The sequence below is a fragment of the Macaca fascicularis genome, chromosome 20, assembly GCF_037993035.2.
Source record: "Macaca fascicularis isolate 582-1 chromosome 20, T2T-MFA8v1.1".
Lineage (NCBI taxonomy): Eukaryota > Metazoa > Chordata > Mammalia > Primates > Cercopithecidae > Macaca > Macaca fascicularis.
The window spans coordinates 65759373-65786197 of record NC_088394.1 but is presented as its reverse complement, the minus strand read 5'-3'; the positions used below and the strand labels follow the sequence as shown (position 1 = coordinate 65786197).

Here is a 26825-nt window from a genome sequence, read left to right as displayed (position 1 = left end):
AGCCATGTGCCTGGCAATATTTATAAATATTATAACAGAAAAAGTGTAATACCTGACGAATTGATTTTGGGTTTGCAACTGAATGGCTATTACAATCTTTCATAATTGCAATTTGTGAAATTATCTTTCAAAGGTCTTTTCTACTATACCATCTGCTGGATATTTTTAAATATTGTAGAGATTCCCTTTCAACCTTTTTTGTGTAGGTCTAATATTTCTTTACTGATCACATCCGAAGTGTCTTTTCTTTTTTCTGTTTGAGACAGGGTCTCACTGTCACCCAGGTGGAAGTGCAGTGGTGGAATCAGGGCTCACTGCAGCCTCAACTTCCTGGGCTCGAGTGATTCTCCGACCTCAAGTGATTCTCCGACCTCAGCCTCCCAACTAGCTGGAACTATAGGCATGTGCCACCATGCCTGGCTATGTTTTAAATTTTTTGTAGAGATGGGATCTCACTACGTTGCCCAGGCTGGTCTTAAACTCCCAGCTTCAAGCAATCCTCCTGCCTCTACCTCCCAAAGTGCTGGGATTATAGGTATGAGTCACCACGCTCAGCCTCAACACATTTTTTTCCCCCTAAATGTTTACTTTGTGGGTTTTCTTCCTTTAATATAATCTCTAGAATCAATTCTCTAGGATCTCAGCTCTGATTCTACTCAAAGAAAAGGCTTCCAAGAAAACCCCTTTAGAAAAAAAAAAAAAAAAACCCTCTCTCTGAAAAAGATAAAAATGAACAAAACCACAGAATTAATGACAGATTATATTATGATTTAGTTTGTTTACATACTTGCTTGCAAAAACCCCAGGACCTCTAGATATAGTCACCAAATAAGGATATAATTCCTTTCCATTCCACCACATGTCTTATTTATTATTATTACTAGTCTTTAATCTACCGTAGCTGGCATAATTGCCCTGAAAAAAAGTGTTTTAAAAATATAACTACCCCATGCCTCAAAGGGAAAGAGAGAGAGAGAAAGCAAAATGGAGGTAGGGAGGGAGGATAACTTATGAATATAAAGTTCTATACAAAATAGCAAGTTAATACTATAATTTGTTGGGGCTATTTCATAGATATTTTGTATAATTTATAAGGCAAGTCTCTCAATCTCCAGAAATAGCCTCCTTATCTATAAATCTTTATCATAAGAATGACAATCATAATAGAGCATTACGAGCAAGGGAGTCTACATTAATCTAACCAATTTGTCAAGAAACAAAACATGTCCATAGCATACAAAAGTACTGCATGAATAAATTAAGTTTCAGTTAGGATTAAAACTCTAGATATTTAAAGACCTGGCTGAAATTAGGGTTTGAAGTATCGTCAGAAAGAACAAATGAACCTTACTTAGACCACACAGTCACCCATCTTTTTCTTCAAGGTGAATAAAATGAACTAACGAGTTTTTCTTGTGTATCTATTAAGTGTTTGGTATTACAAGGAACACAGAAGAATTATAATACATTGCCTCTAACCTCCAGGAGTACTCCAGAGAAAGCTATTGTTGGTTCATGGGAGTGGAGATGGTCTGATCAAATAATATAAGAAATAATAAAATGTTAGAGTCAGAGGAGTCTCAAATAATCTAACGAAAGCACTTATCTTACAGATCAGAAAACTGGGGCACAAAAGTGATTTTTCTTACTTAGTTAACACAGATTGCTAATGACAAAGCAGGTATTAGAACTTCAATTAAGACTAGTCTGACAGTAAACCCTAGGAGATATTGTCCAATGGTCTGTGTGACAAAGGAATGTTTGTTAAGTCCCACTATCTCTTTTCTACAACATGTAGTAGCATGAGGCCAGAGGAAAACTTGCCACATAGCATTTGTCTAGGTATATAGGAATCTCCACACTATACGATATTGTGTAGGAAATAATTAACTTTACCCAGAGAGAGTTCTGGTCTTTACCTTTGGCTGCTAGGAGGTAATCTCTAGGTTCCTGCAATGTCTTGTGTGACAGTGGTATTTACTTGAGAGATTTGGTCACTGGACAGTCTAACAATGTAATTTATAACAGGCTTTGGAACACACCATATAAATTCCAACCTCGTAGTGAAGACCAAAGGTCAGCTGCATGGGCAGTATATAATCACGTGTGAAATAATAACTCGGGACACCAAAGGCTCGGGTGAGCTTCCCTGGCTGGTAATTCTCTAAGTATTGTTATTAACACACATTGCTATGCCAATATGGTAATGCCTTTCTGAGGATGACAGAAGGTTGGTGCCTGGGACACTCCTAGACCTTGTGTTATGCATCTTTTCCCTTTAACTGATTCTGATTTCTACCCTTTTGTTGTAAAACTATAGGCACTAGGCTGGGCGCAGTGGTTCATGCCTGTAATCCCAGCACTTTGGAGAGGCCGAGCCAGGCGGATCACAAGGTCAGGAGATGGAGACCATCCTGGCCAATATGGTGAAACCCTGTCTCTTCTAAAAATAAAAAAATTTGCCGGGCGTGGTGGCTCAAGCCTGTAATCCCAGCACTTTGGGAGGCCGAGACGGGTGGATCACAAGGTCAGGAGATCGAGACCATCCTGGCTAACATGGTGAGACCCCGTCTCTACTAAAAATACAAAAAACTAGCCGGGCGAGGTGGTGGGCGCCTGTAGTCCCAGCTACTCGGGAGGCTGAGGCAGGAGAATGGCGTAAACCCGGGAGGCGGAGCTTGCAGTGAGCTGAGATCCGGCCACTGCACTCCAGCCTGGGCGACAGAGCGAGACTCCGTCTCAAAAAAAAAAAAAATAAAAAAAAATAAAAAAAAAATAAAAAAAAATAAAAAAAAATAAAAAAATTAGCTGGACATGGTGGCACGTGCCTGTAGTCCCAGCTACTCAGGAGGCTGAGACAGAAGAATTGCTTGAACCAGGGAGTCGGAGGTTGCAATGAGCCGAAACCGTGCCACTGTACGCCAGCCTGGCGACACAGCAAGACTCTGTCTCAAAATAAAACAAAAAAACAAACAAACAAAAAAAACGATAGGCACTAAGTATAGCACTTTCCAGAGTTCTGTGAATTGTTCTAGGAAGTTATCAAATCCAAGGGGACGGTGGGAAAACCACTGTTTGAGCCACTCGTTCAAAAAAAGAGGGTGGCCTGGGGACCTTTGAACTTGTGTCTGGTATATGAAGTGGGAGCAGTCTTGGCTGTGCCCAGAGCCTTGAGTCTAGCAATATATTGGATATATGTTTTAAATTTTATTAGGTTTTTAAAAATACACAAAGGAATAAAAAGTAAATTTTAAAATGACAAGGAAATTATAAACTTTTTGGATAAAGTGGCTATAGATTGTCCAAGTTTTGCCTCTTCTATTTTTCTACCTTCCTTCATGTGTTCTTCTCTTTCCCCATCAGCTTCTTACACTAAATTTTAGGCTTTGGGTAATTGACTCATTAGCTTGTTCCTGTTTCTCTCTTCTCTGTCTGTCTTCGGTCTATACCTGTACATACTACTACCTCTTCTGCATGTGCCCTTCTAACTTGCTTATAAATTTGGCCTTCTCTTAGTCTCAGTCTCAGTTTCTATGGGTTTGTTCCTGTCTGCTCTAAATACTAATTCCTAAGTCAGGTCTTGGTCCTTGTTTTCAAGTTTTCATTGTTATTTGGAAAACAATACATGGTGAGGTCCTCCTACAAATACAGACTCTTTAATATCAGTGTGATGAGTGCTTCTAAACACAAGAAGGTTTAACAATCATAAAGCACCTGAAACATAACAGATTCTCAAAATACTGGTTTCCCTTTTATTTAACTATATAGTAGATTAAGATTATGCAAATCCTCAGAGAAAATAAATATCAGGAAATAAATATTTTGTTTATTAACAATGGAAACATTTGCTAATGCTCAACTTTTTAAAATAGAGGTGGTCATTTTTAGCATTAGGAAAATAATTCTAATTCAGTTAAAGAAACTCAAGAAAGAAACTTTAAATGATTCACATCAATCCCACAAGAAGAAGAAATTTAATCTACTGATTCAGGAAAATTTCAGAACAAAACTGAATTGCTCAGAGAGTGAACAACCAAATTATAAAAAAGCTTAAATTATACCTGATGAAATAATTCCATGTCAATTTCAGCTTCTGACTTCCAAGAGTTTTCATCTGATTGAAATAAAAATAGTGATTTATTAAATTTTTGAACTTTTTTTTACTCTGTAGCTATGACTATATCCATAAAACAAAGTGAAAACATGCAAATATCTGTACCACAAATATGCGTACTTACCAGAAACATTTTCTTGGAAAATAACTTTAGTTCCTTTCAGAAAGTTCTTGCCGATTAAAAACACTTCTTCTTCTCCTTTCACTGAACAGCTATGCAAGCTTTTCTTCAAGATTTCTGGCACTCCTGCTGGCTGAGCTGTGGAGATACATATGCATTCTATAACAAGAACCACCACAAGTTATTTCTTACTTAAAATCAACCTGCAGTCATCCAGTTCTATGGGTTGTCTTTTTTGAAAGAGGGGTAGTAAATATTTTTACAGTAACACAATTATCTGGAAAGGCTATAATTCTAGCTCCACTGACATCAGGCTTGGCCACGTGACTGGTTTGGATAATCAAATATGAACTGAAGTAATGTGCCAAGTCCAGGTAAAAGCTTTGAGAGCCATCACATGGTTTTACCAGCTCGGTTATTGTAAGCCACACTGAGTTTTGTTCTGTTGTCTTTTTTAAATTGTATGTTATTGCAGTATCATTTAGACCTCAGCTATTGATACAAACAAGTATCCCGTCTTTGTTAAACACAAACTGAGCATCCCTAATCCAAAAATCTAAATTTTTTTTTTTCTTTTGAGACACCCAGGCTAGAGCAGAGGCATGCTCCCGACTCACTGCAACCTCCACCTCCTGGGCTCAAGCAATTCTCCTGCCTCAGCCTCCTGAGTAGCTAGGATTACAGGCGCACACCACCATGCCTGGCTAATTTTTGTATTTTTAGTAGAGACGGGATTTCACCATGTTGGTCAGGCCGGTCTCGAATTTTTAACCTTGTGATCCACCCACCTCGGCCTCCCGAAGTGCTGGGATTCAGGCATAAGCCACCATGCCCAGCCAAAAATCTAAAATCTTAAATGCTCTAAAATCCAAAACTTTTTGCGTGTCAATACAATGCTCAAAAATTTATACACCTGGGCCAGGTGCAGTGGTTCATACCTGTAATCCCAGCACTTTGGGAGGCTAAGGATGGAGGATCACTTGAGCCCAGAAGTCCGAGACCAGCCTGGGCAATAGTGAGACCTTGTCTCTACAAAAAAAAAATCAAAAAAATTAGCTGGGCATGGTAGCATGCACATGTAATTCCCAGCTACTTAGGAGGCTGAAGTGGGAGGATCACTTAAACCCCGGAGGTCAAGACTGCAGAGAGTCATGATTGCACCACTGTTAAGTACTTATGTGTGAAGAGGTATAAGAAAAGGATTGCTTCTTGGTAGCATATAAATTCAGAGTCAGGTGAAACCCCGTTTCTACTAAAAATACAAAAAATTAGCTGGGTGTGACGGTAGGCACCTGTAATCCCAGCTACTTGGGAGGCTGAGGCAGGAGAATCTCTTGAACCCGGGAGGTGGAGGTTGCTGTGAGCCAAGATCGTGCCACTGCACTCTTGGCGACAGAGCAAGACTCCATCTCAAAAAAAAATAAAAGCAAACAAATAAAAATAAATTCAGAGTCAGGAATGATGGTGATGCCAAACAGGTTATTTACAAAGATTGTTTACAAAGGTGGCTGGAACACTGTCACCTTTGCTTTTTGAAACTTTGATGCACAAAATTATTTAAAATATTATATAAAATTACTTTCAAGCTATGTGTATAGGTGCATATGAAACATAAATGAATTATGTGTTTACACTTGGGTCCCATTCCCATGAAACCTCATTATGTATATGCAAAGAAATTCAAAGTCCAAAGAAATTCAAAACCTGAAACACTTCGGGTCCTAAGCATTTCAGATAAGAGATACTTAACCTTTTTGTATATGCTAAATGACATTTTCAACAATGCTGGGGAGTTTAAAAGAAATTGTGAATGTATAAACAAATACACTGGCCGGGTGAGTTGGCTCACACCTGTAATCCCAATACTTTGGGAGGCCAAGCGGGGGCGGATCACCTGAGGTCAGGAGGTCGAGACCAGACTGGCCAACATGGTGAAACCCCATGTCTACTAAAAATACAAAAAATTAGCTGGGTGTGCTGGCGCATGCTTGTAATACCAGCTACTCGGGAGGCCGAGGCAGGAGAATCGGTTGAACCCAAGAGGCAGAGGTTCCAGTGACCCGAGATTGCACCACTGCACCCCAGCCTGGGCAACAAAAGTGAAACCCTGTCTAAAAAAAGAAATAAACAAAAAATAAAAAAACAAAAAACAAGTATTTTCTAGAACCTACAAGGTTAATGTGTGAACAGAATGGAAAGGGTCATTGGTCATACACTGACAATTATATACCCTAATAAATGAAGAATTAACTAAATCAGTTTATTTAACGTAACTTTTTGGAGTAACAGGAAATAGATACTTGGTTTTTAAAAACATTCCAGAAACATATGGTATGTATTGTTCTGATAAGAAAATAAAAGGTACAAAATTACATTAATATGTTGTATTACCACAATGAAATGTAAAGCGTATAACCTTTCCCTCCATTTTCAAATACTGTGTGGAAATTCCACTTCACTTATTACTGGTAAAACTTTTTCCCGTATCTCATTTTTTTCATTTATGTGTTAAAGGCATAAGATGGCCAAATGAGGTCCCAAAGGTTTAGAATATATTTGTCTTCTACATATTTGTATTTACATTACAGAAAGAACTAGTCTGTTACTTTCAAGATAATTTAGCTTTTGGCCTTTTAAAAGGTCCGTTCTTTAAAGTTTACGAGATGGGTCCCCGACAGATGCCATACTAAACTGAACTGAAGTCAAGATTATTTAAGCACTAACTTTTATTTTTAAGTTATTTATTTATTTATTTATTTATTTATTTGAGATGGAGTTTTGCTCTTGTTGCCCAGGCTGGAGTGCAATGGTGCAGTCTTGGCTCACCAGAACCTCCATCTCCCGGGTTCAAGCAATTCTCCTGCCTCATCCTCCCGAGTAGCTGGGATTACAGGCATGCACCACCACGCCCGGCGAACTGTATTTTTAGTAGAGATGGGTTTTCTCCATGTTGGTCAGGCTGGTCTCAATCTCCAGATCTCAGGTGATCTGCCCACCTCGGCCTCCCAAAGTGCTGGGATTACAGGCGTGAGCCACTGCGCCCTGTCAAGTTATTTATAAGCTGACTCTTGAAAGGGATAATGCTTAAAAATTAGAACACATAAAAAAGCAACCACCTTTTTGGTATTATAAAAACTGTGTACTTTTAGATGCTTTTCAACTAGCAGTCTTAAAAATAAAGTTGATTACACTCCTGTAATCCCAGCACCCTGAGAGGCCGAGGCAGATGGATCATGAAGTCAGGAGATCGAGACCATCCTGGCTAACACGGTGGAACCCTGTCTCTATTAAAAATACAAAAAATTAGCCGGGCGTGGTGGTGCCTGTAGTCCCAGCTACTAGTGAGGCTGAGGCAGGAGAATGGTGTGAACCGGGAGGCAGAGGTTGCAGTAAGCCGGGACTGCCACTGCACTCCATCCAGCCTAGGCGACAGAGCAAGACTCTGTCTCAAAATAAATAAATAATAAATAAATAAAGTTGAAAAAAATAACGAATATCTAAATACTGAAAATTAAGTAAGCAAATATTTCAACCCATCAAGAGAATAAAGCTTTGTAATAATGTTTAGTAGAAGGACATATTTAATAGAAAATTTTAGAGTACAAAGCCTACATCTGTTTATGTATATTACTAATCCTGTCCAAAATTTTAAGAGAGGGATAGTTTACTTAACAATACTATCCTTTCCCCAGAGCTGTGGGATAGGTAGAAATAGGGGAAGTAGAAAATTCTTAAATTCCGAGTCAAATTTAATTTAGTAAGCATAAGATAAAATCTAATATATATTACATGTAAGAAAGCCATGATTAATTTTGTCCTATTAAAAACTACTATAGAAGGGTAGATATGAAAATCTTTTCTTTTTTCTTTTGTAGAGACAGGATCAACAAGACCTCACTCTGTTGCCCAGGCTGGAGTGCAGTGGTGCCACCATAGCTCACCGTATCCTTGAACTCTTGGGCTCAAATAATCCTCCCATCATAGCCTCTCAAGTAGCTGGGTCTACAGGCGCATGCCACCATGCCCAGCAAATTTAAAACATTTGTTTTTTGTGGAGATGGGCTCTTGCTATGTTGCCCTTGCTGGTTTCAAACTCCTGGCTTCAAGCAATCCTCCTACCTTGCCCTCCCAAAGTGCTGGGATTATAGGCATGTACAACGGCACCTGGCCTTTTTTTTTTCTTTTTTTTTTTTTTTAAAGACATGGGTTTGCCGGGCGCGGTGGCTCACGCCTGTAATCCCAGCACTTTGGGAGGCCGAGGCGGGCGGATCATGAGGTCAGGAGATCGAGACCATCCTGGCTAACACGGTGAAACCCTGTCTCTACTAAAAATACAAAAAATTAGCCGGGCGTGGTGGTGCGTGCCTGTAGTCCCAGCTACTCGGAGGCTGAGGCAGGAGAATGGCGTGAACACAGGAGGCGGAGCTTGCAGTGAGCGGAGATGGTGCCACTGCACTCCAGCCTGGGTGACAAAGCGAGACTCCGTCTCAAAAAAAAAAAAAAAAAAAGACATGGGTTTGAATCCCAGGCTGGATTTAAACTCCTGGGCTCGAGTGATTCTCCTTCCTCAGCCTCCCAAGTAGCTGGGACTACAGCTGTGTGCCACTGCACCCAGCTGAAAATTGATATTCTTAATTTGATTTAACATAACAAAATAATATAAACATACATACCAAAACAAAAAACATATACACCTATATTTTCTGGAGAACATGAAAGATGTTAAGAATGTAAAAAGGGGCCGGGCGCGGTGGCTCAAGCCTGTAATCCCAGCACTTTGGGAGGCCGAGACGGGTGGATCACAAGGTCAGGAGATCGAGACCATCCTGGCTAACACAGTGAAACCCCGTCTCTACTAAAAAATACAAAAAACTAGCCGGGCGAAGTGGCGGGCGCCTGTGGTCCCAGCTACTCGGGAGGCTGAGGCAGGAGAATGGCGTGAACCCGGGAGGCGGAGCTTGCAGTGAGCTGAGATCCGGCCACTGCACTCCAGCCTGGGCGACAGAGCAAGACTCCGTCTCAAAAAAAAAAAGAATGTAAAAAGGGATGATCTATCCCCTTAAAAACAAACAAAAAGACAAAGGATCCAATGGCCACTGTTAAAGCAATAATTAGAAGTAATTTTTTTAAAGCCACAAGGTACTGCATGAATCCTGATATTACAAATTCTTTCCACTGAGTGTCTACAGAAGGAAGATCAAGTATCTGTTTCCTTTTCTCCCTTCCAACTGTGTCACCTTTTGGCCCCTTTCCTTTTCTACCTCTGTCTCTTCCTGTTTCCTTCTATCTCCCATTCCAATCCCAACTCTTCGCACTAACCAATTTCCTTTTTACCTCTCATTTTACTGCAACTGCTTAAACCTGCCAAAAAGTTTATATTCATGGAAATAAACACAAGCCAGAAACTTATAATGGAACATACATTTTAATTTTTTTAGATAAAAATATTTTTGGGGTTCTGTGTTTTACTGTGTATCATTTTTATGTTTATTCTTCTTTTCCTCCCATATCCAGCTCTCAAAGTCTAAGTTTAAGCATCAAGCTTCCTAAGTGGTCAGGATAAAATTCAAATTATTTTGCTGAACACACAAGTCACTTTATGAAAGAGGTGTTGCCTACCTCTGTAACCTCAAATCTTACCATTTCATCATGTATATCTTTTTGTTCCAATCACATCAAACTCTTCTTATTTCCCCCAAAAGGATCATACCCTTTCAGGGAGCATATTTATACACGAATCCTTCTGCCCAGAATGACTATAGAAGGGCAGATATGAAAATTTTTCAAGTAAATCCCATTTTACTTGTTTTACTTCTAATTGTGTTTTAAGACAAGACAGAACAAGTTCTACCATCTCTGAGCAGTCTGAATTAGATGCTCTTACTATATTTCCACTGTACTTTAGTCACACAGCTACTGTGCAGTATAGCATCTTTATATAACTATATAATATAATTGGAAGCTTATATAATTTTTATATACAATTAAAAAAAAAGAGGGACAGGGTCTTGCTTTGTTCCCCAAGCTAATCTCAAACTCCTGGGCTCAAGTGACCCTCCTGCCTTGGCTTCCCAAAGTGCTCTCATTACAGGTGTGAGCTACCATGCCTGGACTATATACAATTTTATATACACATATATGGAAGTTAATATAATTTTATAGTAAAATTAGACATTTACTTGCCTGTTTTTTCCCCTAGCCTGCTAAACTGTAAGCTCCTCAAACTATCATCTTTAATTTCAGAGTTAAGCACACTGTAATTATCCATTGAATTAACTATGAAGCTTTCCAAAAACAAACCATCAATTGGCAAGTCTTTTTGTTTGTTGTAATGCACTACAGGTGACTCTAACCTACACCCAGGACTGAGAACCATTGCATTTAATTTATGTTGACTAAATGAGTGACTGAATGAGCAATGAGGCATATTTTGTTATCAGAACACATTACCGTTTCCCTGAACTAAACTGTAGCCTCCAGTAATTATAACTGTTAAAAAAAAAAGTAGGCTAGAAACAATAAATTAAAAAATTTTTTAAAAAGCACTCATCTGAACAATTTCCCTTTTTTGTTTTTTAGAGACAGGGTCTCTTGTATAGGCTGGAGTGCAGTGGTGTGATGACAGCTCACTGCTATCTCAAAACCCCTGGGCTCAATGATCTTTCTGCCTCAGCCTCTTGAGCAGCTGGCACTACAGGCACATGCTACCATGCCTGGCTTTTTTTTTTTTTTTTTTTTTTTTTAATTTTTGTAGAGACAGGGTCTCTCATTATGTTGTTCAGTACACTTCCATTATAAGTTTCTGGCTTGTGTTAGTTTCCATAAATATAAACTTTCTGGCAGGTTTAAACAGCTGGAGTAAAATGAGAGGTGAAAACAAAGTTGGTTAGTAAGAAGAGCTGGGATTGGAATGGGAGACAGAAGGAAACAGGAAGAGAGATCAGCCCGGGCTGGTCTCAAACTCCTGGCCTCAAGCGAACCTCCTGCCTTGGCCTCTCAAAGTGCTGATATTACAGGCATAAGCCACCACACTCAGCCTTATTCTTTAAAAAAAAAAAAAAAAAAAAAAAAAGGGGGGTTGGGGGAATGCTAGAGAACGATGGGTGGATCATTTGAGGTCAGGAGTTCAAGACCAGCCTGGCCAACATGGTGAAACCCCATCTCTACTAAAAATACAAAAAAAATTTAGCTGGGCAAGGTGGCACATGCCTGTAATCCCAGCTACTCAGTAGGCTGTGGTAAGAGGACTGCTTGAACCTAGGAGGCGGAGGCTAGGTCTCACTATGTTGCCCAGCCTAGTTTCAAATTCCTGGCCACAAGCAATCCTTCCACTTCAGCTTCCCAAAGTGCTGGGATTACAGGGGTAAGCCACTGTGCCTGGCCTTGAACAACTTCACTGCCTGCCAAATTTGCTGACTGATCTTATTAATATAAACATTTTTAGTAATATGTCATATATTGTTTTTAAAAATAGGTCAATAGGCCAAGCACAGTGGCTCACGTCTGTAATCTCAGCACTTTGGGAGGCCGAGGTGGATCATTTGAGGTCAGGAGTTCAAGACCAGCCTGGCCAACATGGTGAAACCCCATCTCTACTAAAAATACAAAAATTAGCCAGGTGGTAGTGGCACACACCTGTAATCCCAGTTACTCGGGAGGTTGAGGCAGGAGAATTGCTTGAGCCTGGGAGGTGGAGGTTGCAGTGAGCCAAGATCGCACCACTGCACTCCAGCCTGGGCAACAAGCGAAACTCGGTCTCAAAAAAGAAAAAAAAAAAAAAAAAAAGAGAGAGAGAGAGAAATGTGAAAAGGAAAAATTTTCCTATTTATTACTTGTAACAATAATCATTAGAGAGAAACTACAATTATGGTGAGACATACATAACAACATAATTGAATTTACACACACAAACACACACACATCATTTTCTGTCCATGCCAAGGTTAGTGATAAGAATTGAATTTCCCACTCCCAACACTATACTGTACTATTATAATTAGTAATCAAAACTTCTGCCATGTTGTTATTCACAAAGTCCTCCTTACCTTACTCATGTTCTAACACAGAACAGTTAGAACCATAGCAATTTACCACACAGTGAAGATGTTTAGAAAACGCTTTCATTTTGTAATTTACTTCTGATAACCAGCTCAAATTACTTTTTTTTTTTGAGACAGTTACAGTCTGCCGCCCAGGTTGGAATGCAAAGGCATGCTCAAGGCTCACTGCAGCCTTGACCTCCTGGGTCTCAAGTGATCCTTTTGCCTCATCTTCCCAAGTAGCTGAAACTACAGGCACAAGTCATCACACCCAACTTACTATATATGTTTTTTTATTTTGTAGAGACAGGGTTTTCACTACATTGCCCAGGCTGGTCTTAAACTCTTGGGCTGAAGTGATCCTCCCACCTTTGCCTCCCAAAGTGCTGGGATTACAGGTGTGAGCCACCATACCTGGCCCAAATTACTTTTTAAATCAGCATATTATGATAATAGGAAACTACAAAATGCTCCACATCTTTTGAATTGTATCCCAATTATTCATCTCTAGTTTGGTCTAGAAAATCTGACTACTGCTTTTAAAATATTTCAAATTTTGCATGATCACAAGCCGGAGTATGGGAAATATCTAAAATTTAGAGATGTCTAAAAGATTAACAGAAAATGAAAGAAACTCCATATGTTTAGTATCTCCATATCTTCTTACTTACTACACAAAATTGGAGAAGAGGGTGTTTGCAGTGTCAAAGTGGAGCCATCTTTCCTCGTGATATTAACTCGAAAAACCAATCTGGCACGAGTGCTTTTTTTCTTGGAACCAGCAATTCCTATTCTGGCTTCAACATCAGCATTCCTCAATTTCAATATCCCTACGCAGTCCACCCTAATACAGAAAAAAATATATAAAGGGACATTTTGTTGTATAAATAGTGTAAAGCTCTTAATCAACAAGTTTGTTTTTTAACATTTTGCTTATCTATTAATTCTGTGAATATGTAATAAAGTTACAAAGTTCCAAGTTCAAAACTACAAAAGGGTAAATTCTAAACATTCACTGTTCCTAATCCTGTCAATCTTTTGTTTATAATAATAAAGAAAAAGTAAAAAAAAAAAAATCACTATTTTAAAATCTGAACATAAGTAATGGCTTATAAGAGACCTTTTTTTTTTTTTTTTGAGATGGAGTCTCACTGTCACCCAGGCTGGAGAGACTGGAGTGCAGTAGTATGATCTCAGCTTACTGCAACCTCTGTCTCCTGGGTTCCAGGGATTCTCCTGCCTCAGCCTCCTGAGTAGCTGGGATTACAGGTGTCCGCCACCATGCCCAGCTATTTTTTGTATTTTTAGTAAAGATGGGGTTACACCATGTTGGCCAGGTTGGTCTTGAACTCCTGTCCTCAAGTGATCTGCCCACCTTGGCCTCCCAAAGTGCTGGGATTACAGGCATGAGCTACCGCACCTGGCCAGAGACCATTTAAAAAAAAAAAATTTAGCCTCTTTCTTTACAGAGCTAATTCTGAAAACAGAGAAAATGGATTTTACTTTTAAAAACTTAGTAGCTGCCTCCAGAAGGATGGAATATTAGACAGCCACTAAGAAGTATGTTACCACATTGAATGATATGTGAAAAACGCTCATGATATGTTAAGTAAAAAGCAGATTACAAAACAATGGGTACACTATTTTTTCAATTTTGCCCAAAAAAGACTGGGAAGACACACATTAAAACAGTGGTTATTTCCAGGAAGTTGGTTTTTATTTATTTATATTTATTTAATTTTTTTGAGACAGAGTCTTGCTGTGTCACCCAGGTCTGAGTGCAATGGCGCTACCTCAGCTCACTATAACCTCTGCCTCCTCGGTTCAGGTAATTCTCATGCCTCAGCCTCCTGAGTAGCTGGGATTACAGGCATGCACCATTACCCCAGCTCATTTTTGTACTTTTAGTAGAGCCAGAGTCTTACTATGTTGCCCAGGTTGGTCTTGAACTCCTGGCTCAAGAGATCCATCCACCTCAGCCTCCCAAAGTGTTGGGATTATAAGCATGAGCCACTGTGCCAGGCCGGAAGTTGGTTTTTAAAGGGCATGTTTTTAGCTTTTTATTACCCTGTGTTTTCAACGTTTTTTTTTTTTTTTTTTTTTTTTTTGAGACAGACTTTCGCTCTTGTTGCCCAGGCTGGAGTGCAATGGTGCAATCTCATCTCACTGCAGCCTCTGCCTCCAGGGTTCCAGCAATTCTCCTGCCTCAGCCTCTCACGTAGCTGGGACTACAGGCATGCACCACCACTCCTGGCTAATTTCTATATTTTTAGTAGAGATGGGGTTTCACCATGTTGGCCAGGCTGGTCTCAAACTCCTGGCCTCAGATGATCTGCATGCCTCAGCTTCCCAAAGTATTGGGATTACAGGCATGAGTCACCATGCCTGGCCCCTTTTTCAACTTTCTTATATTGACTAAGTACTATTTTTATAATCAGTAAATTCTTTCCTTTCCTCCTCTACTATACATATTTACTTTTATAATTGTCTTTTTTTTTTTTTTTTTTTGAGACGGAGTCTTGCTCTGTCACCCAGGCTGGAGTGCAGTGGCGTGATCTCAGCTCACTACAAACTCCGCCTCCCGGATTCAAGCAATTCTCTGCTTCAGCCTCCCAAGTAGCTTGGATTACAGGTGCCTGCCACCACACCCAGATAATTTTTTGTATTTTTAATAGAGACAGGGTTTCACCATCTTGGCCAGGCTGGTCTTGAACTCCTGACCTCATGATCCACCCACCTTGGCCTCCCAAAGTGCTCGGATTACAGGTGTGAGCCACCGTGTCCAGCCCCTTTTTTTTTTTTTTAATAATTTTCAAAAGTTACAAGTTAAAAAATATTAACGAGGCCAGGCGCGGTGGCTCACGCCTGTAATCCCAGCACTTTGGGAGCCTGAGGTGGGTGGATGATTTGAGGTCAGGAGTTCGAGACCAGCTTGACCTACACAGTGAAACCCCATCTCTACTAAAATACAAAAATTAGCCAGGTATGGTGGTGGGCGCCTGTAATCCCAGCTACTCGGGAGGCTGAGGGAGGAGAATCGCTTGAACCCAGGAGGTGGAGGTTGCAGTGAGCTGAGATCATGCCACTACATTGCTTGGGCAACAAAGCACAACTCCCTCTCCAAAAAAAAAAATTTACAAAATATTTCTCAAAATGTCTTTTTTCCAACTAACCTTTTACCAGTCTACTTAAAATGGCTTTCAAAAGGAAACTGAAAACCAAGTAAAGTCTTTAGCAACTATCCAATACACAAATAATTACAACATAGGTCTACCCCATACAAATATATTTCCTGCTGTTATGATTCAGTTTTACAACTGAAGGTCCTTTACGCAAGGCTTAAGGAAAAATAATTTTTAAAACTTAAATGTACAAGATGAAAAACACATAATCTAAATCTAAAGATATATATTTTTTAAATACAGGAAAATAACAACCAATGGTGAATTTAAACCAGCAATACGCGTTTCACATCAAGATGGAATAAGGCACTTCATAGCCTCTGCTGAACAGTTTCTTGGCCGGGTGCAGTGGCTCACGCCTGTAATCCCAGCACTTTGGGAGGTCAAGGTGGGTGGATTACCTGAGGTCAGGAGTTGGAGACCAGCCTGGCCAAGATGGTGAAACCCTGACTCTACTAAAAATACAAAAATTAGCCAGGGGGGCGGTGGCAGGTGCCTGTAATCCCAGCTACTTGGGAGGCTGAGGTAGGGAGAATCACTTGAACCTGGCAGGCAAAGGTTGCAGTGAACCGAGATAGCACCACTGCACTCCAGCCAGGGCGGTAGATGGAGACTCTGTCTCAATAAAAAAAAAAAAAAAAGTTTCTAAAGCAAACATTAAGAAGGTGGAATTCAGGAAAACAAATCAAATCGTAGTTTTTATTTTCAATGTTACTATTATAAACCCAAAAAAGTAAGTCTTTGGCCAGCTTTCAACTTGGCTTTGATATCCCTGCCTTTACCGTGGGAATTCTTTTTTTTTTTTTTTGAGACGAAGTTTCGCTTTGTTGCCTAGCTTGGAGGGCAGTGGCACAATTTCAGCTCACTGCAAACTCCACCTCCTGGGTTCAAGTGATTCTCCTGCCTCAGCCTCCCAAGTAGCTGGGATTACAGGCATGTGTCACTACGCCCAGCTAATTTTTGTACTTTCAGTAGAGACAGGGTTTCGCCATGTTGGCCAGGCTGGTCTCTAACTCCTGACCTCAGGTGATCCACCAGCGTCACACTCCAAAAGTGCTGGCATTACAGGCATGAGCCACTGCACCTGGTCCAACCATAGGAATTCTTTAGCAAAGGGTAAAAGAGTTAATTTTAACCCACAACCATTCTGAAGTAGTGTCCTTTTTTATTCATAATATTTAAAACATTTTAATAAAATACTCAAAATCTTCTGTACGTTAGAAACTGAACAATTCTCCTGCCTAACACAAGAGTGTAATATATAATGAAAAATTCTTACTAAGTACTTACGCCAGTGTCATGTTGTTGCTAGGATCAAGGCCGACTTCTATAACAGTAGTGCCTTCAATGTCCACTTCTTTGCAAGGAGTTGTATTTCGTCCAGTCACCCTGCAGGCCTGATAAAATCCATGTGGTTTCACTCGTCCAGAGTCGTTGCCCACAAACACTTGCAACACTACAGGTTCATTATGGCCTTCCAGCTGAAACAAGAAAACATGCAACAGAAATACTAATTAGCATTTCAAATAATCTAATTATAAAATCAAATATTTAAGACCAAATCCTATACTTGTAACTGAATTACATTTAAAAATATTTAAATCTTCAAGAAAAACAGAGGTAAAACATTTTCATAACAGAGTTGGCTAAATTCCTGAAGTAAGTCATAGTTTTAATTCTGTAATAACCATACTTAAATTATAAATTTAGATGTTAGATGATAAATTACCATTTATAATTTATTTGTACAAGCAGATGAGAATGAATACGCAGTACTTTAGGTAGCATTTGGGTTGCTCAGGACCTACCACCATAACAATGGAAAAACTCACGAAACTGTTAGTGGCATCATCATCATCATCAAATGAGAGTACATATACCGTATTTTTATTCTACTAAAGCTACTTGAGTAGAAAAGTATGAGTGCAGCTATATGAATAACAAGGAAATGAAGCTCATTTTCATGGACTAGATACATACATATAACATCATTAAATCCTGGGATAAAACATTATGGTCTGAGAGATTGCCAGTTCAAACGGGGATCTATGGCTCATTACAGGTCTCTAGCAAGCCTTCATAAATTAAATTATAATTTGTATGCTGAAAAATAAATAAATATTTAAAATAGCATTTGGGAACAAATGTTTCCAATACTGATTCTTGATAAGGCTTATAGTTAAACATTGAAGCCGCTAATATAGAATGCAGAAAATCACAAAGTAAATTGTACAATGCATGCCAAACAAAGTGCTTAAAAAATTCACACATGCCTTACAGCTGTATCTCTACAAAATGGTATCATAATGAGGAAAATAAGCAAACCCCAGTCAAATTGCTGGTCAGCAGAACCTAGAACAGAGCCTGGCACATGGAGAGTGCAGTATTTGTTGAATGAATGACTAAACAAATTTTTAAGGTCAATTCATTCCCTATCATAGTTAAGCAATTAATCTAACAATACTTCTAAGTAGACAAAACATAAAGTCAGGGCAATTAGGTTAAACGTAATGACCAAACTACCAAAATATCTGGCTAGACAAATATTTACACAAAGCATAACATAAATTTCTCACTTGCCTGTTACCTGTCCTGGGTTTGAAGGATTGGGTGTGGGTTAAGGCAGTAAGTAGTGAAGAAGGGTAGGCTTGATATTGTACACATGACTATTAACCAACCTTATAAATGGTGGCAGACACGTTTCCTGATTGATCCAGAGAGTTTCAATCATAATTTCATTCAAGTATAAAATGAAAGGCAGTCCACTTCTACTCCTAACTTAAAATACTGTTTAAATAATATATTTATACAAATTGTATTTAATAAGAATCTACCATGTGACTAGCCAAAATTCCTCCCTATTTAGTCTTTTGCAAGGGGTAGGGACACTTGTTAAGTCTTCTCCCCATTCTCCCATTTTTTTGAGGTTTGTCTTCAAAGACAAATATTCTTTATAACAAGATATCCTAGGTGTTAAGTCCCTTTTAACTTTTAGTCTCAACTTTTAAAAAAATTAAGACTCAACTGATATCCCATTTCTTTTTTTTCCCTCATTTCCTTCTTTCCCCCTGTACTTGAGTGGATGCAAATAATATCCCATTTCTTAAACCAAAGCCTTAAGTATTAATCAATTCTTTTCTCAGTACAATAGTCTTGATTACTTAACCATCTCAAAAACCTTATTTTCAAAGTTCTCAATAATTTCTACTCTATTTCTTTGAATTCACTTTAATATTTCTTCCTCCAAGGCGGGAGGATCACTTGAGATCAGGAGTTCGAGACCAGTCTCACCAACATGGTGAAACCCAGACTCTACTAAAAATACAAAAATTAGCTGGGCCTGGTGGCACACACCTGTGGGTCCCAGCTACTCAGGTGGCTGAGGCATGATTACTTGCACGAGGGGACAGAGGCTGCAGTGAGCTGAGATTGCACCACTGCACTCCAGCCTGGGTGACAGAGTGAGACTGTCTCAAAACAACAACAAAAATTCTTTCTAAATATAAAGTTTGAGATGAATCTAATTCAAATATCAAATATGAGGGAAGAAAATTCAAGATTTGAAAATATTTTACTTTTCAGGACATATTCCCCTTTACATTTTAACTAAAATTCAAATGAAAATAAAGTAAATACCTTTACTGTAGGAAAGCCTTGCTGTGTTCTATCTTTTACTGAGCCGCGGCTGCCCTCAGTCAGGTACCGAGCTCGATGCTGTGTCTCAGGTTGCACAACTATCTTCAGCTCCTTTCCCTCACTTTTAACAGGATATTGTCCACACAACATAGGGCTCTTCTTTACTCCAGTTCCTTTTTGGTTTTCCAATGTTCTGAGAAATCAGAGCACAACATGGAGAAAGTATCAAAAAGAGTTTTTTGATTAAAAAAAAAAAAAAAAGCAGCCATCTAAGACAAAGGAAGAAACAGAACTGGCAATAATAGTAAAAACAACTATTTAGCTTGCTGGCAAAATAAAATATTGCCTAAGGGAAGATACATGAGCCAAGTATCTTTAAAAAGATTTTGTAAAAAAGTTTACTATATGATGCAAAAATAAAAGAAAGTACGTTTGACAGAAAAGAAAATGAACGTAAATGAGTGGTAGGAGGAAGGGAGGAAGACTGACTGCAATAAACTGAAACTAATACAAAAGAATAGTTAATGTCACTATAACCTTTCACACTGTACTTCAGTCAAAATAAGATTTAAAAATTCCATGTATGCATTCCATATATAAATTCTAAATTTTATATAAAGCTATAAGATTAACTACTGTTATTTTTTAATTGCAAAGTAAAAGAAAAAAAGTGAGGGTAGCAAAAGCAAAAATCAAACCCCCAAAAACCCTACATACCCCCATACAAAATGGCCTACAAACCAAATGAAGGTATATGTAGCTTACTCTTTTTGGTTTCCTTCTCAGTAAATCAAACTGAAGAAATTATATAAAAAATTAGTGATTCAATTTTTATGGGGAAATTAGCTTTACTCTAAACAATCTTTTCTAGGAGTGTGATTTTTCAGATTATTTTTATTTGTGATTAGTTAAGTAAAGCTCTCAATAAAAATTTTACAATCTGGGCTTGACAGCACCAGCATTCTACCTTTTTTTTTATTTTCTGAGACGGAATTTTACTCTGTCACCCAGGCTGGAGTACAGTGGCACAATCTCAGCTCACTGTAACCTCTGCTTCCTGGGTTCAAGTGATTCTCCTGCCTCAGCCTCCCAAGTAGCTGGGATTACAGGCGTGTGCCACCACACCTGTTTTTATATTTTTATTAGAGATGGGGTTTCACCATGTTATCCAGGCTGGTCTTGAACTCCTGACCTCAGGTGATCTGCCCACCTTGGCCTCCCAAAGTACTGGGATTACAAGCGTGAGCCACTGCGCCTGGCCCTTATTGTTTTTAGTTATGCTTTTAACATTTATTTATAATGCATTTGCTATGTGGAATATATGTTCAAAGGAAAACAGTATCCCAAATGGTGGTTATGACTTCAGGCGAACACATTTAATCTGTAAAATAGTTGAAGCACTGCAAATACATAATAAAAATAAGTAAAAACAATATTGCTAGTTATCTTTCCTTCTGAGCAACGGAGTGGTGGCTCACACCTGTAATTCCAGCACTTTGGGAGGCCAAGGCGGGTAGATCACCTGAGGTCAGGAGTTCGAGACCACCCTGGCCAACATGGTGAAACCCCAACTCTACTAAAACTACAAAAAATTAGCCAGTGGCAGATGCCTGTAATCCCATCTACTCTGGAGGTTGAGGCAGGAGAATCACTTGAACCCAGGAGGTGCAGGGTTGCAGGGAGCCCAGATTGTGCCATTGTACTCCAGCCTGGTCAACAAGAGCAAAACTCCATCTCAAAAAACAAAAAAACAACAAAAAAACAAAATTCACCTATGTTTTTAAATAAAGTCAGGGTCATAGCTTTCTCTGTGACCCCCCTAGTCCTCAGTTTTGACTCACATCAAAGATCCAGGAGCCAGATGACTGTGAAGAAAAATCTCCTCTAAAAGCAACCAGATCCCAGTAGGAATATTATGACTTCAAACACAGAGGAGCTAAGCAGGCTTAAACCTGGCTCTAATGTTTACCCCTCTAGCTGTAACCAAGTTGTTGCCTCAATCATCAAGAACAAAGTGAGAAAGGCACTATCTTCAATGGAAATGGGGAGTAGGTTGAATTGTTGGCTAAGAAAGGGGCAAAAGAATGGAACAAAGAAGAACTGAAACTAGCACAGGAATTCAGTAAGACTGATAGATAAGAGGAAGAGTTCTCAAGGCGCAATACTGTGCTTAATCATCTTCATATTCCCTGAACCTGATACAGTTCCTGAAACATAACAGGTGCTGAAGAAATCTTTGTTGATGAAGGCAAATAATAAGAAGAAAGGGACAAAGAAAGGAAAGCAGAGAGATAAAGGAGCTTCTGTAATATTAAGATGAGAAAGACCTAAGATGAGAAAGGTCCTAAATGGACAAGGAATGCTATTCGTGCAAGTTTGACATAAGTAGGTCAGATTACTTGTGCAAGTCATTTAAAAGGCCCTGGAAGAATAAATTCTATGAACATAAGTATCAAGTTGAAGCTGGAACAATGGGCAATAAACCCTGTTGTTCTTTTCATCATTCTGGGTACAGACCCAGAATTGGTCTAACTAGTGTGCAGTTCCTCACACATGAAAGTCTATGATATTTTGTTTTATACTAATCTTAAAGTAAAAATATTCATTTATTGAAATGATGTAGAAATATCCCCCAGATACACATACAAAGAGATGAAAAAAAATACTGCAAAACGATAATAGCAGGTTTACTGAGTGACTAGATTATGGGGTTTTCTTGTATTTTTCAAATACTTGTAATTCATATCTATTAATTTTATAATAGAAAAGGGAAAATTTTAGTTTGAAATATAAGGAAAATTCATACAGCATATTAACTTGGCAAGACATGTTTTTATACTCACGCTAGTCAAGCTAATATTTATAAGGGCAAATAAATGAAAATGAGTTTTACTCGTCTAGCAAAACAAATGATCTCACTTGGGATGAAGACTATTGAGTGAGTATACACATTATGGCTTAAAAAAGAATATCATATGTAATTAAGCAATTTCTAAAATGGTACTTTAGAATTCCTTAAAACTATCTTTATTTTCTAAAATGTAAAAATGGAATACATACATATTGAGATGTATAGACATGTAAAATCATGAAAACATCCACTAACACTTAGAAACGTAGTCAAGTTACTAATTTTTAAGGCATGATGGCTTAAGAAAAAATAAAGTAGCAGTCAGTTACATGGGATTTTACCATGTAAAACCAAAAAGGAAAATCCACCATCATGGCATATTCTATTCACAAGTCTTAAAATGACATTCTAATTTATGTGTGCTGCATAATCCTTCTGGTGGTCTATGTCAAAAAAAATAATTTTCACTACAAAAAGCCTAAAATAGGTTTCACATCCAGATGACATCATATCTTAACTTATAGAAATATCTAGAAGAGACATGGGGCAACTGATTCTCAGGACACTTAGTTGAGAAATTTAAGAATGATATGGCTAGGAATATTCAAATACTAAGCTTTTTTGTAAAAAAAAAAATGGTTTTATTCTTTTTTTTTTTTTTTTTTTTGAGATGGAGTTTTGCTCTTCTTGCCCAGGTTGGAGTGCAATGGCGTGATCTTGGCTCACCATAACCTCTGCCTCCCGGGTTCAAGTGATTCTCCTGCCTCAGCCTCCCGAGTAGCTGGGATTACAGGCATGCACCACCATGCCCGGCTAATTTTGTATTTTTAGTAGAGACGGAGTTTCTACACATTGGTCAGGTGGGTCTCGAACTCCCAACCTCAGGTGATCCGCCTGCCTAAGCCTCCCAAAGTGCTGGGATTACAGGCATGAGCCACTGCGCCCAGCCAAGTTTTATTCTCTTATTAGACTCTAACATTTTAGTCATATAAAAATGCTATTTTCATCTACAAGCTATCAGATTTCTATGTGGTATCTTGAAGATCAATAAACTGCTGTATATATTTTAAAGTACATTTTCTAAATACTTAGTATGATATAAATTGTAATTTTATGGCACATTAGATCTAAGGCTATATTCTTATCTCTCAAAACATTTTAAGATTTTTTTCACTGTTGAAGAATACAGGCTTTTAGCTTGACATGCTCTGAAAAATTATTTTTAAGGCCTATTTTTCTATATATTCAGGTATGATTTCATCCTTTCCTCAACATAGTTGTTATAAATTCCAATTTCAAACTTCTTCCATCATTTCCATATACTAGTTTTAAATTTTTTAAAATTACCTAAGAAGCTGGACACTTCTTCTGCTTGATGGAGTTTCTGCTCCATGAATTATTTCATGAAAGAGACTGTCTTGACCAATTATACTTTCCCTGGGTAACCTCAAATCATTTCTAAGATACAGCTATCATACAAACGTAGAAGCAGAAAAGATGAAGGTCAAGATATTTAATTAGCAACTGCAAATCACTGTGTTTATTAGTCATAAGTAAAAATTATATTTGCTCTAAATTTGAACCTTCAACATTCATTTTGATATAAAAATGAAAATTTATCTTCCAGAACTTTATATTAAAGACTTTCTCCACTAAAGCATAAATAAACACACATACATAATTAAATGATATTCATGAGCCTTTTAGATCTGTGCTACTATCACAGTTACTTTTAAGTATTTACCTCCTGTATTCATTACATTTCAGAGCCTTATTTTATAAGTAATAGTTCTACAAATATTATGTTCTGAAATTCTTGACTTTATTAAATGGCAACATTTTAGGAAAGAGTATATCTTGTTTTCTTTTAAGTAATTTACTAATCTGGACTTTCTAAAACTGAAAAGCATTTAAATATTCATTTTCATTTAACTACATCACCCCAAAGGAGGTAAAGAAGCAGTGTAGAGTAATTATTGCTTAAAGGGTAGATATTACTTTTTAAAACGAACTGAGGGAGTGCTTAAGGGCAAGTTTAATATACATTAAGAATATTCTCTATAATATTCAACTGGATTTTTAACTGAAAAAAGATTAGTGATGTCATCAAGTAGTAAACCAATCTAAAACTTCCTGACCACTTTTTGTGTAAAACTGAAATTGTAGGAGATCCTGGGTCCTAGCGAGTTAAATTTTAACAAATTATTTTGAATGTACTATAGAAAAATCTAATTTAAAAGTCTAGCAATTAAATATTACAATAAAATTACTAAAGGAATTAAAAATAAGTCATACTAGTCTGCATTATAGCAGTGAATATTCTGTAACATAGCTATTGAACTGTATTAGTGGGTAGTGTGACTGACAGAGATGAAAGAAAACTCAAACATGTACCATGATCCTGTTTCATCACCCTCTAAAGAAGTAACCCAGAATCACAGAAAAAAAATGAGTGATTTAAAAAAAATATTGAATCTGCACAGTGTATTAGTATCAAAGGAAAAAAGCTTATGATACATGAATCTAAATGATGAGAATCAAACTATCAATTTAGTTTTTTCTTGTTTTCATCAATTAAAGAGAAAAAAATTTAAGTCTAAAATCTTCTAAAAAATGTAAACCATATGAGGACACAATGTGAAAGAGAACACAGCTCTTAGTGACTGAGTTGTTTTCGATAGAGTCGTTACATTGCTAGTTATTTCTATGAGGAAATATATATATATAGATACACATTTTTTTTTTTTCTTTTTTTTTGAGATGGAGTTTTGCTCTTGTCGCCCAGGCTGGAGTGCAGTGGCATGATCTCGGCTCACTGCAGCCTCCACCTCCCAGTTTCAAGCGATTCTTCTGCCTCAGCCTCCCGAGTAGCTAGGGTTACAGGCATGTGCCACAATGCCCAGCTAATTTTTTTTGTATTTTTAGTAGAGATGGGGTTTCACCATGTTGGTCAGGCTGGTCTCGAACTCTTGACCTCAGGTGATCCACCTGCCTGGGCCTCCCAAAGTGCTGGGATTACAGGCGTGAGCCACCGCGCCTGGCTGAGTAAAAATATTTTCAAGTCCTTTTAAAATATAAATTCATTTGAAATTTAAGTTATTTCAAAACAGATTATTTTCATTTTCTACTACCTAACTATACTGGTAATAAGATATCTATTGCTAGAATCTATGATTATTTTATTTTCTAGCTAGTAAAAGTTGGTAATTTTAAGTTAAAATTTTCAGGTATTTCAATGATAAAATTAGCACTGTTGCTTTATATGCAAACTTGAGCTGAGCAATTAGGAAAAATTGGGAATGTTTTTTTGTTTGTTTGTTTTGCATAATGGTGATAGAATTTTAAAAAATGTGAATACCAACCCATTTCCCGCTTTTGAGTTGCCTTTGTTGTCCGTGGTAAGCTGAGAAAGCACATAGTGAGGTGCTTTGGCACTGTCGGCATCAAATATATCCATATTAGATTCTTCACAATCTCGTCGTTTGACCCCCGGCCTCTGCTTTGGATTTCGTTTTCGTGATTTACGAGGTACCTCAGTGTTATCATTGTAGGAACTGGTGCTCATGTTACTGAAGTTGGAGGGGGAATCCTCCATCCACATACTGCAGCTCTGCTCAGATTCCAATCCACACCCCTCATCCTGGCAGGACATCCGACTGTTATCCAGCAAGTCCTCAGGTGGTGGTGAGATGTACAAGACTGTGTGCCTCTTCGGTGTTGATGGATGCTGCTGAACTGTGTTACTGGTTAACTGCTTTTCACTTACCCCTCTGTTACTTACCCCCACGGCTGAGGAGCAGCTCTCCACTTGCATAGCCTTGCTGTCGGTGACTGAGGTAGAATAAATGGTAGGGCTGGAAGAGGTGGTAAAGGAGCTGCAAGCACCGCCCATGGAGGAAGAGGAGGGAGCTGAAGAAGCATCTGCAGTGTACAATTCAAGAGTAAATACACTATACATGTTTTCACCTATGCTGGCTAGCAGTCCCATTGAAAATGTGATTTGTGAACTGATTGTTTTTCCCCAAAATGAATAGTCAGAATTTGGTTACGTTTTAGAATACAAATGCTTCAAGCAATATAAGGCCTAAGAAATGCAATTTTAAAAAATGCCCAAATAGCATTATTTTACTTGTGTTACAATCAATAGATTTTTTAAATCTCATTTAATGTTTTAAGCTGTAAAGCAAAAATAAAGCTTTTATTGCCTCAGCTGGACATTCTATTGAATTTTAATCATTTAAAGTAATAAAGAAAACCCCAATACGAAATATATGCTTGTGGTCCACATTCAATGCCAATTAAATAATTCATTATAGAATTTGAAAAGTGGGACTGTGCTTAGCCACAAAATATTAAAATAAGTTTCTAACCTATGAAGCAGAGAACTACAGGTCATTTTTAATGCAGACACTCCCTGCTTCAGAGGCAAATCCTGGAATAAAAATATGAGAAAATAAATGAGAAAAGAGCTGCTGATTATTCCAGATATCAATTATAAAATGAGAAATAAATAGAAAAAATATATAATCAACTGAATTGGAGGCAAAATGGAACTGGTATTGTCACTATGATTTGTTGTAAAATCTAGGAGAATCAAGATGAAAAAGGTTTGATTTGGAACATTCTGGGTTGTGGAAGATAGACAAGTTAATCATTGGGTCTCCAGAAGCTGGAAGTGGTAGTTCAAAACCATAGGCTCTAAAATAAATCCATCCTTTATGACATAATGAAAAGCAAAGGAAGAACTGATTAATGGATGGATTTCTCTTATAAAGTACTTGATTATATGCTTGACAATTGGTTAGAGCTGTTTATTTTCTCTCTTTTTAAAGGGCCTGGTTGATTGTGACTAATAAGGGAATTTTCCAATATAAGAACAATG

The 26825-nt window shown here is 38.1% G+C and overlaps 1 protein-coding gene across 14 annotated transcripts in view; it reads right to left on the bottom strand.

The window, feature by feature from the left end:
• NFAT5 (nuclear factor of activated T cells 5) overlaps positions 1-26825 on the bottom strand; it is a 132108-nt gene that overhangs the window by 23120 nt on the left and 82163 nt on the right. For 6 of the 14 annotated variants that reach the window (XM_065537102.2, XM_065537103.2, XM_005592386.5 and 3 more), the window contains 6 exons: positions 25306-25864; positions 19093-19285; positions 16747-16937; positions 12946-13118; positions 4239-4373; positions 4062-4114 (listed from right to left, as the gene is read on the bottom strand). In XM_065537102.2, the coding sequence (XP_065393174.1) occupies positions 4062-4114; positions 4239-4373; positions 12946-13118; positions 16747-16937; positions 19093-19285; positions 25306-25864 (1304 nt within the window). Of the gene's footprint in view, positions 1-4061; positions 4115-4238; positions 4374-12945; positions 13119-16746; positions 16938-19092; positions 19286-25305; positions 25865-26313; positions 26376-26825 lie in introns of all 14 variants that reach the window. The other 8 variants (XM_074027514.1, XM_074027516.1, XM_074027515.1 and 5 more) reach the window with 3 other exon arrangements.